Source organism: Gopherus evgoodei, chromosome 22 (genome assembly GCF_007399415.2).
Source record: "Gopherus evgoodei ecotype Sinaloan lineage chromosome 22, rGopEvg1_v1.p, whole genome shotgun sequence".
Taxonomy (NCBI): Eukaryota; Metazoa; Chordata; order Testudines; family Testudinidae; genus Gopherus; species Gopherus evgoodei.
In genome coordinates this window covers 12,821,334-12,835,203 of record NC_044343.1, presented here as the reverse complement: position 1 = coordinate 12,835,203, position 13,870 = coordinate 12,821,334, and the positions used below count along the sequence as shown (strand labels likewise).

General features: G+C 43.2%; 1 protein-coding gene across 5 annotated transcripts in view; it reads right to left on the bottom strand.

The window, feature by feature from the left end:
• Positions 1–13,870, bottom strand: part of FZR1 (fizzy and cell division cycle 20 related 1) — a 36,421-nt gene that overhangs the window by 15,248 nt on the left and 7,303 nt on the right. For 3 of the 5 annotated variants that reach the window (XM_030540224.1, XM_030540223.1, XM_030540227.1), the window contains 2 exons: positions 4,556–4,701; positions 328–453 (listed from right to left, as the gene is read on the bottom strand). In XM_030540224.1, coding sequence (XP_030396084.1) covers positions 328–453; positions 4,556–4,624 — 195 coding nt within the window. In that variant the 5' untranslated portion in view covers positions 4,625–4,701. The remainder of the gene's footprint in view (positions 1–327; positions 454–4,555; positions 4,702–13,870) is intronic. The other 2 variants (XM_030540225.1, XM_030540226.1) reach the window with 1 other exon arrangement.

Sequence of the window (13,870 nt, the reverse complement as noted above, 5' to 3'; positions counted from 1 at the left end):
ATATATTCTAACAAACACTCCAGTCACTGCAAACAAAGATCTCACAAAATTCACCTCTCTCCCCGCCCACAGTAATGGGAAAAGCACCACCACCTTGAAAAATCTGCAGCAATCAATTGTGATGCTGAGGCATCAAATAGTGAAGCAGCAAAAGAGATGGAGGGCAGAAGGTGAAGCAGTGCGGAGGGCAGGAGAGGGGGAAGATAATACTCTACTAGTCCTCTGAAGCAGTTTTCCTGCCAAACAAACTTCTTTAACTCCATGCAAACTCTCCCATCCTGCTAAGAAAAAATACCTTGTGCTGTGTAACTCGGGGGTAATACTCACATTTATTCTGTGAAAGTTAATGCTCCAGTTGGCCCCAGCTCTTGAGGGAATGAAACGGTCTCCATGTTTACTGGGGGAGGACATTGGAGAGTTGGAAGGTGTCAGTGTTCGTCTCATCTCAACTACCTGAAGTTTAAAAAGTTACATATGGAGAAACACTGCAAGAACCAGGCAGGAAAAATGTTGGATCACAGTGGTCTCTGAAAGGCAGACTCCAGAAATCTGCTTTCATTAGGGCCAAATAAACCTGGAATGACAGAACACATCGTTTGTCACCTTACAAGCCTAGTAAGCACTCCTTACACAGGCACAATTCCCATTGCTGAGTGCAAACAGGAGCACTTAAAGAACCTGTCTCTCCACATGCTCCCTCTCAACAGTGGAGATCAGCTGGTATGCTCTGCCAATGGTCCCAAGGTTTGAAATCTGGGCAGCTGGAGGCAGGGCACTGTGAGGTATTGGCATGACTGGAATCCCTTTCCCTGTTGGTCTGATTCAGGCCTCACGTAAACATACAGTGTATTGTACCTTACAAGAATATCGCACACACAAAACATGTTCTAGTTAAGGTTGCAGGCACTCAGCCCGATCTTTCTTCTGTCCTTCCAGAATGGGAGGGCATTGACCCCTAAGAGTCCTGCAGGGAGATCTCAGTACCTTGCTCCTCCCTAAGCCTTTCGGCTAGTGTGATCTCTGCCATACCCAGGCTGCTGCCGTAAGTATGCCAAGGGCCCGCCGCGGCATACCAACAGGAGTTTGGAGTGGGAGTGTGCACACTGAAAACAGCAAATTTTTATTAAGGTCAGATAAATATAGCAATGCTTCCAAGTCATCTTGGCATTCCTATGGGAGCAGAGTCACGGCTGCCGTGTTGTGTGGGAACATGTCACCTTAACACTACTTCCTAGTTTTCTAACATTTGTTTGTTTTCTCCATAATGCTAATGTTCTTGTAGGGGGTACATAAAGAGACCTCCTTTATATTTCTTGGTTTTGCTAGAGATATCGAGTGTAACCCAGAAGTATCCCTTCAATGTGCATGTCATTTAAATACAACATTGAATCTAAATCAATTACATCAAGTAGAATCTCTGCAGGACTACAGTTAAGTGTGTATTTTAAGATCTTAGTAATGGCAAAAGGTATTATGGTGTTCGTAGCAGATATGCACCGGAACTAATATATGAATCCTCCTGTGGGAGTTTTATTTCAGTTAAAAGCCATTTATGTGCATCATGTCAGCTGAGGACGCATTCCAAGACTCAGTAAGATATGGAGATCAGAGATCACGATCTTTAGACTATTTACATACTTTACTTAAGGCAAAGAACACAAGAAGAGTGAAATACCAACGTAAGCGGATGACATAGATTAGACCAGGGATCGGCAACCTTTGGCACGAGGCTCACCGCAGGCTGGGCCAGTTTGTTTACCTGCCACGTCGGCAGGTTCAGCCGATCGCAGCTCCCAGTAGCTGTGGTTTGCCGCTCCAGGCCAATGGGGGCTGTGGGAAGCAGCATGGGACAAGGGATGTGCTGGCCGCTGCTTCCTGCAGCCCCCTTTAGCCTTGAGCGGCGAACCGCGCCCAGTGGGAGCCACGATCGGCTGAACCTGTGGACGCGGCAGGTAAACAAACTGGACCGGCCCGCCAGGGTGCTTACTCTGGTGTGCTCCGTGCCAAAAGGTTGCCGATCCCTGGATTAGATTGTGTCACAGGCCTGTAACAATTTGAAGGCCTATCCAAGTAGAGATAGAGGCTGCAATTTGGGGCCATGTCACAGCATACAAGGACCTGAACACACTAGGGGCTAGCTGGAGGACAATTCTCTCAGCAGAAGTGTTGTGTAAGGAAGCTACAGGCCTCTCTATAAGACCCACCACAGGGGGCAGTATTGCCAAGCCCAACTGTCCAAAAGTCATGAGACTGATTTAGAAATCTGATAAAATTAAAATTTGTGGTTCTGGGTGCACTTGAGACACCTGTTTCAAGCTTTTCTCTGCAAACATGAGTGTGAGAAACTTACTTTTTTAAAAACATGAGCCTAGATTAATGTAATCACTTGTCTCCAGGAGCACGGGTGTTAAGTAACACACCAAATATCATAAGTCTCATAATAAAGTTACAAGAACTGGCAATACTGGACACCATGGCACGGCATGATGGCGATTCAGGGTGGCACCACAGCCTACAGTGCCCCTTGGTTCCAGCTGCTGAGCCTAACCTACCCCAGCTGCCATTTTAGGCCCCAGAGGCACACCCCAAATCTGGGAGGCACAAAGGTGGATTAAAGTAACCTTTGACCTCCTTCCACTGGAATGCGATGCTTGTGCCATGCCTCTAAGGGGTACAACACAGTCTCTCCCAAAGGATTTTAGAAGAATATTTTACTTGCTGCACCAATCTATTAGAATTGTTTGAGGGGGTCAACGAACATTTGGACACGGGTGAACCAATGGATACAGTGGACTTGGACTTCCAGAAAGCCTTTGACAAGGTCCCTCACCAAAAGCTCTTAAGCAAAGTAAGCTGTCATGGGACAAGAGGGAAGGTCCCCTCATGGCTCAGTAACTGGTTAAAATATAGGAAATGGAGGGTAGGAATGAAGGGTCACTTTTCAGAGTGGAGAGAGGTAAACAGAAGGGTCTCCCAAGGAACCGCACTGGGATCAGTGCTGTTCATCATATTCATAAATTATCTTAACAAAACAGTGAGTTGGCGAAGTTTTCAGATTATACAAAATTACACAAGATTGTAATTCTTCACAGTTTTCTTTGGATTTAACTAAGGGAGCTCACAAAACTGGATGACGAGACAACAAAATGGCAGATGAAATTCAATATTGATAAATGAGAAGCAATGCACACTGGAAAACATAATCCCAACTATACATACAAAAAATTAGCTGTTACCAATCAAGACAGATCTTGGAGTAATCAAATCATTGATAGTTCTCTGAAAACACCTGCTCAGTTTGCAGTGGCAGTCAAAAAAAGATAATGTTCAGAACCATTTAGGAAAGGGATTGATTATATCATAATGCAACTATATAAATCCATGGTATGCCCACACCTTGAATACTGTGTGTAGTTCTAGTTGACCTACCTCAAAAGATATATTACAACTGGAAAACGTACAGAGAAGAGCAACAAAAATGATTAAGGATATGGATTAGCTTCCATATGAGGAGAGATTAAGAAGACTGGGACTGTTCATCTTAGAAGAGATGACTAAAGAGGGATAGGATAGAGGTCTATAAAATCATGACTGGTGTGGAGAAAGTGAATAAGGAAGCACTATTTACCCCTTGACATAACTCAAGAACTAGGGGTCACTCGACAAAAATTAATAGGCAGCAGGTTTTCTGTTAAAAAGGGAATTACTTCACATAACACACAGTTAACGCGTGGAAGTCATTGTCACGAGATGTTGTGAAGTCCAAAACTATAACCGGGTTCAATTAGATACGTTGATGGAAGATAGGGCTGCATCCCTGACCAGCCTGGCTAATAGCCAAGAATGGACCTAGGTTCTACATGGCCTTAAGCCTCTGACTGCCAGATACTGGGACTGGATGACTGGGGACGGATCACTCGATAATTGCCCTGTTCGGATTATTCTCTCTGAAGCATCTGGCCTTCGCCAGCATCAGAAGACAGGATACTGGGCTAGAGGGACCACTGGTCTGACCAAGTATGGCCATTATTATGCTCTTATGATGTAAAACACCGCAGAAAAGCTGGAAGATCTGTGTGTGTCTAAAGTCCACCTATCATATACCCCCAGCATTCAGAAGATTTGCCAGCTTAAAAAAATTCAACTGTCTATATTCCAGTAGTACCTAATGAGATTATATAGTTTCCTGATGTCAAGTACTGAATAATAAAGATGTTACAACCCCCTTGGGCTTCTGAATATTACACACATACAGAGATTTAACCAATTTTAGCTGAGAAAACTGGCCAAGTTAAGAAGTTGTTTGAGTAACTGTTTCCCAGGACAATTCAGAAACTTAGACAGTAGAGAATTTCAGTCAAAGGTTGGTTTAATTTATAGCTAAAGGCCTGCATGCTATTAAGTAGCTCATATAGGAAGCTAGATAGCCTGTCTGAAGGACAGTAGAGAAAGCACATTACAGCTCACAGAATAAAATCTGTTCTTTGCTGGGGGATGCAGGAGGGGCAGTGGCACTAGAAGGATCATTAGGCACAGTGGATATGTGCTGACTTACACAAGGCATTGTGTTTTCATTCTGGATGTTGATCTGGCGCAGGAGACGTCTCTCATAATCCTGGTCCATGGTGGAAAGGGCGGGGGCTGGGGAGTCTAACAGTCCCAGGACCTTCTATTCATGAAGTCTAGCCAGTAATCAGTCTGCTGCAACAAAACAGGAAGAAAGTCAACAAATGGTGCATAGCCCTATGTACAAACCCACTGCCACCAGCAAATTTCATTTCTATACCACTGCCCTCGGGAGATGCTCAAAGCACTTTACAGACATTAATTAAGCCACCCAACCAGCATGAGAAGTACATAAAATTTCTGCCACAATCTGTGAAGGGAAGCACAGAGAGGTTAAGTAAGTAGCAGGATCACAAATGGAAGCTAGAAGTCCCAACTCAAATCTTGTGCTTCAAGACACAAGACCATTTTGCCTCTCTATCGCACAGTATTCAGTATTTTCATTGGTAAAGCATAGCACAGAATCAGTGCACCGGCTGGTTAGGAATTTTAAAGTTAATGTTTAAAATTAAATATGCACAAGTTAAGAGGGAAGGTACTGTACATCTGGAGTCAGGCTTGAGTTATGAGGGATTATAGGTACTGGTTACAAAGATCACGAGATACATATATATCACATAATCAGCATAGATCCAGATTGGGGTGTGGGAATTTTTAAAGCATCAGTGGATAAGTGGGCTCGGGTACGCCACCCACAGAATGTATTACATTACACCACTCTATTACCCCCATGGCTGCTGATACCACTTAGCTCTACAATTCTGGGTGGACGGTTGGTCCTAGTCTCCACTAAGACCTGGTTTATGCTTAAAAATTAGAACAACCGAGCTATGTTGTTCAGTGCTGTGAAAAATTTCATCCCCTGAAAACCACAGTTAGGTTAACCTTATCCCCAGTATAGACACAGCTAGGTCAGTGGAATAACTTCTCAGTCAATCTAGCTACCGTCTCTCAGAGAAATGGATTAAACTACATTGACAGCTGAGGTTTTTCCATCAGTGAGGAAGTATCTACACTACAGTGCTACAGCAGTAGCTGCAGTAGAAAGGAGCCATGCCCTGACTATCTTTCAGTCGGAAGATCCAGGAGGATGTGATTTCACAACAGATATTCATTTACATTTGGTTGGTAAGATTTTATTGAATGAGTCATACAAAATTAAACATTATCTTTCAAGTTCTATTCTCAGTCTTACAGCTTTTCACCTACTTACAGAACTTACAGCTTTAGATTACCAAATCACACTTTATCATCTGTTTTTAAACAGAACTCCCTTTTCTTTCAGGCATGAGAAAGGACAACTAAAGACATCATTCAGCTGACAAACTTTTCTCATCTACTGCATTGTCACACTAATGTAGCTTCGTAAACGGACCAGTGAATAAAGGATGCATTTAGGACTCTGTGGCTACAAAATACAGAAAATGGCAACAGCGGTTTGTTGGGAATATACAGGGTGTCTCATTTTAGGTTAAATCCTGTGTGACGTTATGAGTCTGATCTAATATCTCATAGAAGGATGACAGAGCCAGAAAGAGTTAAGTAACTCACAGACTGACCTGACCCATGGCCGAACTTTAGAAACTGGTTAGGCAGATATGCAAATGAATAGGTTTCAGAGTAGCAGCTGTGTTAGTCTGTATCCACAAAAAGAACAGGAGTACTTGTGGCACCTCAGAGACTAACAAATTTATTTCAGCATAAGCTTTTGTGGGCTATAGCCCACTTCTTCTGTCTATGTGTTCCATTCTATGCATCCGAAGAAGTGGGCTGTAGCCCACAAAAGTTTATGCTGAAATAAATGTGTTAGTCTCTAAGGTGCCACAAGTACTCCTGTTCTTTATGTAAATGAATAGAGCTTTGAAATGCAAGTCTGCATTGTTAGAGGTAGAAGGATAGGTGTTTGCTCAGGTCTTGTGATGTAAGCAAACAAGTCTTGTCTATTGCTATAGCTTTAATTCAAAGATCAAAAAAGGATTAACAACATTCTGGAAGATATTTGAGTGAAATAGTAACATTGTCTATGCGTCTCTTTGAAGGTTGTGGTAACCTGTATCTGAACTGTTTAATGGATAAATTACCCTGTGCTAATTGCCAGGATGTTTGGGAGAAAGAGTTAAGCCTATTGTTTTCTCAGGCCAAAAGGCTGCTGGAAATGTGTAAGAACCCTGGGACATGATCCTACTTCATCTCAGATCTGCTTTGGGTTTCAAGAGGGGGAAACCTTAAGCCAAAAGGATTGAGATCCCCAGTCACTGACTGGAGTCACGCTGAACATGGACATTGGACTTAGGGTATGGCTACATTTGGAATTTCAAAGTGCTGCCCCGGCAGCGCTGCAGGAGCCCTGCCATGGCAGCGCTTTGAAGTGTGAGTGTAGTCGGAGTGGTAGCGCTGGGAGAGAGCTCTCCCAGCGCTGCATGTAAACCACATCCCTTACGGGTGTAGCGTGCAGCGCTGGGAGCTCCTCTCCCAGTGCTGCCGCCCTGATTACACTGACGCTTTACAGCGCTGTATCTTGCAGCACTCAGCGGGTTGTTTTTTCACACCCCTGAGCGCGAAAGTTGCAGCGCTGTAAAGTGTGAGTGTAGCCATGGCCTATAAACTATGGACTATTTCTAAAAGGACTTCTGGCAACTACAAGCTCATCTCTACTATGTATCTGAACCTCAAGAATTGAATTCAAGTCCGTATGTATATTGATATTTTAACTAACATTCTTTCTTTTCTTTTTTAATAAATTTTAGTTTAGTTAATAAGAATTGACTATAAGCTTATGTTTTGGGCAAGATCTAAGTTATAATTGAATCTGGGTCTGTGGCTGATCCTTTGGGATTGGAAGAACCTTTTCTTTTATATGATGAGATAAGATTTTCAGTAATCATCATCATATGTTTGACAGGTGTGTCTGAATGGAGGCCTGAGGCTGGGTACTTTAAGGGAATTGTGTTGTTTGGACTTCTAAGTAACCAGTGAGGTACTATAGAAGCTGTTTTGTGCTAGCTTAGTAAGTCTAAGTATTGGAATATCCACCAGCATTTGGGGTTTGTCTGTCCGTTCTGTTTGCAGTTCACCCTAATTGAGTGACCTCAGCTGGCTCCCATCGGCAGCACTGTCACATTCTGACCAAAGCAAAAACTGGAAATCCTGTTTGTACATGATATACATTGACAAAGCTCATCACATGCAGATTTTGAGATGTTGACATTTTGCAGAAAACATGATTTCAGTTAATCACTGAAAGATGAAAGTTTTCATTTGGGAATGTTAACACACTTACTATCCTTTGCTTAAAACAGACCAAAAAACACCGCTAGATTGGTGTCAAGTGAATGTAATACAAATGAGAGTGGTCTGAGAATATAAACCCATGTTTCCTCATGCATGTGCATCAATATGGTTAATTTAAACTTTAAACCAATCACTGCTGTTGAAATCAGGGATGTCCCAGTTTACAGAGCTCAACTTGTAACATATATAAACAAAAGCTATTCAAGGGAAGATATTTTTGATCATGGATACATATTGTTTATTTCTCAAAACAAGTCAGTTTGCCTAACACAACACACCAAAACCTTTAAACATATAGCCGGATTTTTGAGTTCGCTCAACACTTGGAAGCATGTATTGTAACTCTCTGAGCACATAACTGAGCATTGCATTAGATTCATAACATTATAGTAATCTTTCATTTCAAGATTGTGTGATCCCGGGAACTAAGGCCAGAAGACATTATCCTAGTAAAATGTATTGCTACCTTCAGTAGCAATAAGAAGTTTGTGTATTTCTTTTTAAACCTTCCAGAAGTTTAAGGAATGTTTATTTCAGTAAAACCAGGTAAAATGGTACATTGTTCTCACGGCAGCAACTTGGGGCTGAACTCTTGAAAATATAGTCCTCAGGACCTGATTCAAAACCCTCTGAAGTCAGTGGAAAGACTCCCAGCTGACTTCACAAAACTTTGGAAGAGGCCCTACTTTTTGCAAAATTAAGAGTCACTAACAACTTCTGAAAGCTTTAAAAAAAATAAAACCCCAACATCTTACTGCTACTGAAGTACCAACATGTCACTGGGATAGTCATGTGACACCCATGACAGTCCCTAGTGTCAAAACCAGAATTTCAGGAAAAACATTCACTTTTCACTCTGCTTAGTAGGAGATCATCATCTGTATATGTATCAATAAAATTACAGAGTAATCTAGCATAAGAACACTCCATCTACTTTTAACCATGCTACTAAAACTGTGCTGTATTTTAACCCAAAACACTGTTACACACAAGATGTGTCAGTTGTATAACAAGTTAAAGGCAAAAAGAAAACTTAAGTTTGCAAGACCTCAGTGAAGAAGTTCACAAAATGAAGGTTGTGTGACAACCACACTTTGCATCTTGTATATTTTATGATACTCTTTAATAACAAAAGAAGAGTAGCTTTAACACATTTAACAAGAAAAGGAGAATAGAAAATACTGCACAGGAGCATCAGGGCAAAAAGTGCTAAATGGTGCTCAATCAGCTATATAACTTCTCAGCTTGTGTGTGTTTGAAACCAAACGCATATATTTTTTTTTTTTTAACACTAGAGGTTTGCTTTTAATTGTCTAGAATTTTTTTTTTAAATTATGAAGAGGACAATAAATAGAGGTAGACTGCTTGCGCAGTTTATGAATTCCACTGGCTTTGATATTCCTACTGTCAAGTATAGCATAAACATAACCTATGTTAGGAACCTACATAAACAGATCAGCACCCATTTTAAAAGGATGACCGACAACTTCTCTATGAATGAAATGGATAGGCAGGGTTTGTTAAAGCCAAATGTTCAACGCTCTTGCCCTGCTGGTAAGAGTTCAGCTGTGGTTGAGGGGGTGGAGAAACCTGTGTCTGATACCCAATGTCAACACTGCTAAAGAGTTACTCCTGAGGGAACTCTGCACCAAAAAATAAAAAATTCTAAACAATATTTTAAAATTCTACAAGCTTTATTTGTCAGTAAATAAATGCAGAGGCTCCAGCATTACAGTGGGGAGCACAGGCCACTGGATGCACAAAAGTGGGAGATCTCCCTGCAACCCCTCCACCCTGGGACACGGACTCAGCGGTGAGGCTGCACCCAACCCTGACACAGCACAAGGCCTGGGCCTGCCCCAGCCCCAGAAACACCTGGAGCCCTGCCCCTCTGCACCAGGCACAACAGGTGTGGGGCAAGCAAACTCAGTCAGGCAGGATCCAAGTGTGAGGGGTCTAGGTGTAGGGGGATTTGGATGCACAGAGGCTTGTTGGGCAGGGGGTTCTAGGCGCAATAGGACTCCACAGGGGCTTCCAGGTGAAGGTGGTTGGGGCTCAGCTGAGAGATCTGGGTGCAGCTAGTTGGGGGTCAGTGGCATGGGGGTCCGTATGTGGGGGCTCAAGGTGGTTCAGGAGGTGGGGCATCAAGGTAGCGCTTTGAGTGCAGGAAGTAGGAGGTGGTCTGGGTGCAGGAGTGGGAGGCCAGAGGAAGGGGAGCCTGGGTGCCGTGGAGCTCCAGATGCAGGGGTGGAGGTTCACTGGCTGGGGTTCAGGTGTAGAGGGCTAGGGGAGTTCTGGATGTACTGGGTGAGGCTTGGCAGGGGTGTCTGGGTATGGGAGGTCCGGATGGACGGAGGTTAGGTGGATGGGGGAGCAGCTCCCCATACAGTGACCCCTCCCCCCACAGCTGAGGAGTGATGGGGACAGGAATCAGGAGGATTTGAGCTTCCTGCAGCTGGTGGAGATTTCTGGGGTGGAGCTGACAAAGCCCCAGCAACTTCTTACAGGAGAAGAGAAAGTCCCATCCTCTCCTGCCTCCGGCTCAGATGGGACTAGCAGGTGATCTTGGCTCAGTGTAGGAGCCACACGGTGATTTACTTCTCCAATGGATGCTCTGGGTGCCTTAAACAATGTACCTGCACTGCTTGGGACTGGTGCATGACTGCTCTTGCAGCTTCCCTTTGCTTCCATCAGAAAAGTCATTTTTCTGCAGGGAAGCAAAGAAATCTGCAGGGGACATGAATTCTGTGCACATGCAGCGGTGCAGAATTCCCCCAGGAGTAAAGAGTCCAGGGTAGATACAGCCCACGTGTCAGGATACATATTCCACAAGGCAGAAAGGCATGTACAGTAGATAAGAACACCAGAGTTACGAACAAAACTAGTCAACCACACATTCCATTTGGAACCGCAAATACAAAATGAGACAGCAGCAGAGAGAGAGAAGTAAATACAGTACTATGTTAAAAGCAAGCAACTAAAAATATAAAGGGAAAGCAGCGTTTTTCTTCTGCATAGTAAAGTTTAAAAGCTGTATTATTAAGTCAATGTTCAGCTGTAAACTTTTGAAAAAAACCACCAAAATGTTTTGTTCAGAATTATGAACAACCTCCATTCCCAAGGTGTTTGTAACTCTGAAGTTCTACTGTAATTGGAACAGCATTCAAACAAATGCAGTTATTTTGTCAACTAGTTAAACTGGCATTCAGAATACCATTGGAAAAAGTTTTAAATGCATGGATATTCTTTTTCCTGATCTAGAATTTTTTAAGTGATCTTCATACTAATGAAAAAGGATCATAACTCAATGTCTGACTATAGAATTACATATTTCTTGCAGAAGAAAGTTAAGATGAAATTGCAGTCAGATTTTAAGTTAAGAAAGAGCCTTCTCAAATAGTTGAAGCTGTCTGTTTTAACTACAGTTTATGCTTCTTTTTGCCACTAGAGGAAAAAAAGGTTATAATAATGCCACCAGTGAATTCAATACTCATTTTTCATATGCAGCGCCAATCACCCTGGGTACAAGTTAACAGTTGCTTAATTAGTAAAAATAAATACTCCAGCCCATTAGAGTATATACCAACATGCATTGTTCTTCAGATTATAATTTTCAAGAGAAGCATGTTTTGCAGTTTACATCCCAAGAATTTTTATAGCAAAATCAAATTTAAAAACAGAGCTTTTTTAAAAGTTCAAAAAAAAAAAAAAAATCAGAAAAGCTGCTCTCGGCTTGGATTAGTGTGTTTAATTTTATTCAAGATTTATACTAAAATATTAGAAAGAAATCTAAAATCTCATCTGAAGCTCCCAAAGAACTTTACACCAAAATAGGATTCCCATAGTTTACTGAGAAAAAAACTGAGTATGAAAGAGGTTAAGGGATTTGCCCAAGGTCACGCACAGCAGAGTTCAACTCAAGTCTCCAGGCTCCCAATCCCATATTTTAAATCACTAGACAATGCTATCTACAATCAAGCCTCTGACCAGACAACAAGATGAAAGAAGGTGTAGCAAGGTAACTGGAATAAATAGGCTAAACTGCATACATTAGTAAGAGTGGTAGTAGATTGTGTCAGGTCATTACTGACTCCTGTCTCTTATATTTTTAGAAACTGGACATAAAAAGTCATCACAGGCTGAATACAGCCAACAAGATCTCAACTAGTGAGTGATTTAATAAAATATTATTAATAATAAAGATACAAAATTACGTTTAACTGAAAACTGGCTCCATATTGTTTAAACCAAGTTTTATAAGAAAATAAAAATTCTGCTAATAAAATATATTGGATTTACACTAGTCAATGGAGATATTCTTTTATCAATCAGTCTTAAATCTGAAATTGGTTCATTACACTTATGAGTCTTAATAATTGATACTCTAAAGCAGTGGTTTTAAAACTTTTTTTCTGGGGACCCAGTAGAAGAAAATTGTTGATACCTGCGACCCAGCAGAGCTGGGGATGAGGGGTTCAGGGTGTGGGAGGGGGCTCTGGCTGGGGCCAGGGATGAGGGGTTTGGGGAGCAGGAGGGGGGCTCCAGGTTGGGGGGGGTGCAGGTGGGAGTCAGGGCTCTGGGCTGGGGATGAAGGGGTTCCAGGGCTGAGGCAGGGGATTGGGGCGCAGATTTAACTCTGGCAGCTCCCGGTCAGTGGCGCAGCTGGGGTGCAGAGGCAGGCTTCCACCCTGTCCTGGCGCCATGGACCGCGCTGCGCCCTGGAAGTAGCGAGAAGCAGGTCCAGCTCCTGGGCAGAGGTGCACAAGCGGCTTCACGTGATTCTCACCCACAGGCCCCATGACCCCCCTGCCTAGAAGCCGGACCTGCTGCTGGCTGCTTTCGGAGCGCAGCACAGTGGCGGAACAGGTACACTGTAGGCTGCCTTAGCTGGGCAGCACCACCAACAGGACTTTTAACATCTGACATGCCGCGACTCAACCCGAAGTTTGAAAACCGCTGCTCTAAAGAAATACCCAGGCTTCAGCATAAATTAAACGATCTATAACAGCATATCTGAAGAGAGAAGTAACAACAACAAGCTTCAGCCACATGTGACATCAGCGAACATCCTGGATGCCTCACAGCCAGGGCACAGCACAGAGACAGCTCCAGTGATGCCGAAGAGACAGTCTTCTTACGGCCATGGGCACAGGCAATATTTCCATGCCCACAGTGCTGGATCTCTCTGTAGTCTCTAACACATTGCACCAAAAGGTACGGCTAACCCACCTATAAAACACAACAGGAGTAGGTGACCCTGCACTACCATGACTCCAGTCATCACTCTCCAGCAGAGCTCAGCATGGATAGGTAACTGCGCCTCCTCTCCAGAGGCCCTCACCTGCCGAGTCCCACAAGTAGAGCCCTGCAATGGATACAAAATTTGTATCCGGATCCAATCTGAGATCTGCAAACATGGTCCATGGATATAAAGTGGATATCAGCAGTTTTGCAGAGCTCTCCTCTTACTGACAAGAGATAGCAAGATGCTATGGCTCAGCTGTCAATAGTATGCAGATGACACAACTACACATCTCATTCTCAACTGATGAACAAACCACCACTAGAACATTGCAGTGCCTATGAGAAGTCAGCTCTTACATGATGAGCTGCTGGCTCATGCTGAGCTCAGCAAAGATCAAAGCAATGCTGGTCTGAAAGGGGAAACACCTTGAAGAACTAGCCAAGCGTCTTCACTTTCCGTTGAAGTCTCACAGCCCCCATTCATCAAAGTGGCATAGAGCCTCAGGGTCCTGTCTGACTTCTCACTAAGCTCAGCTAAGAAGCATCACTACCTAAAAAGGCCTCTCCACCCATGTCATAAGTAAATGCAGCCAGACTGGTAAGTCCTATAAAAGAGATACAATGTGGGCAACGCCAATCCAAGCATCTCTTGCGCTGGCTCCATCACTGTACCTCTATAGTGCAGTTTTTATGTCCCTTCAATCCTTGGCCTTGCTGAGACTGCCAGCATAGGAGGTGAGGTGCCAAATGTCATAGCAATGTTTGTTTT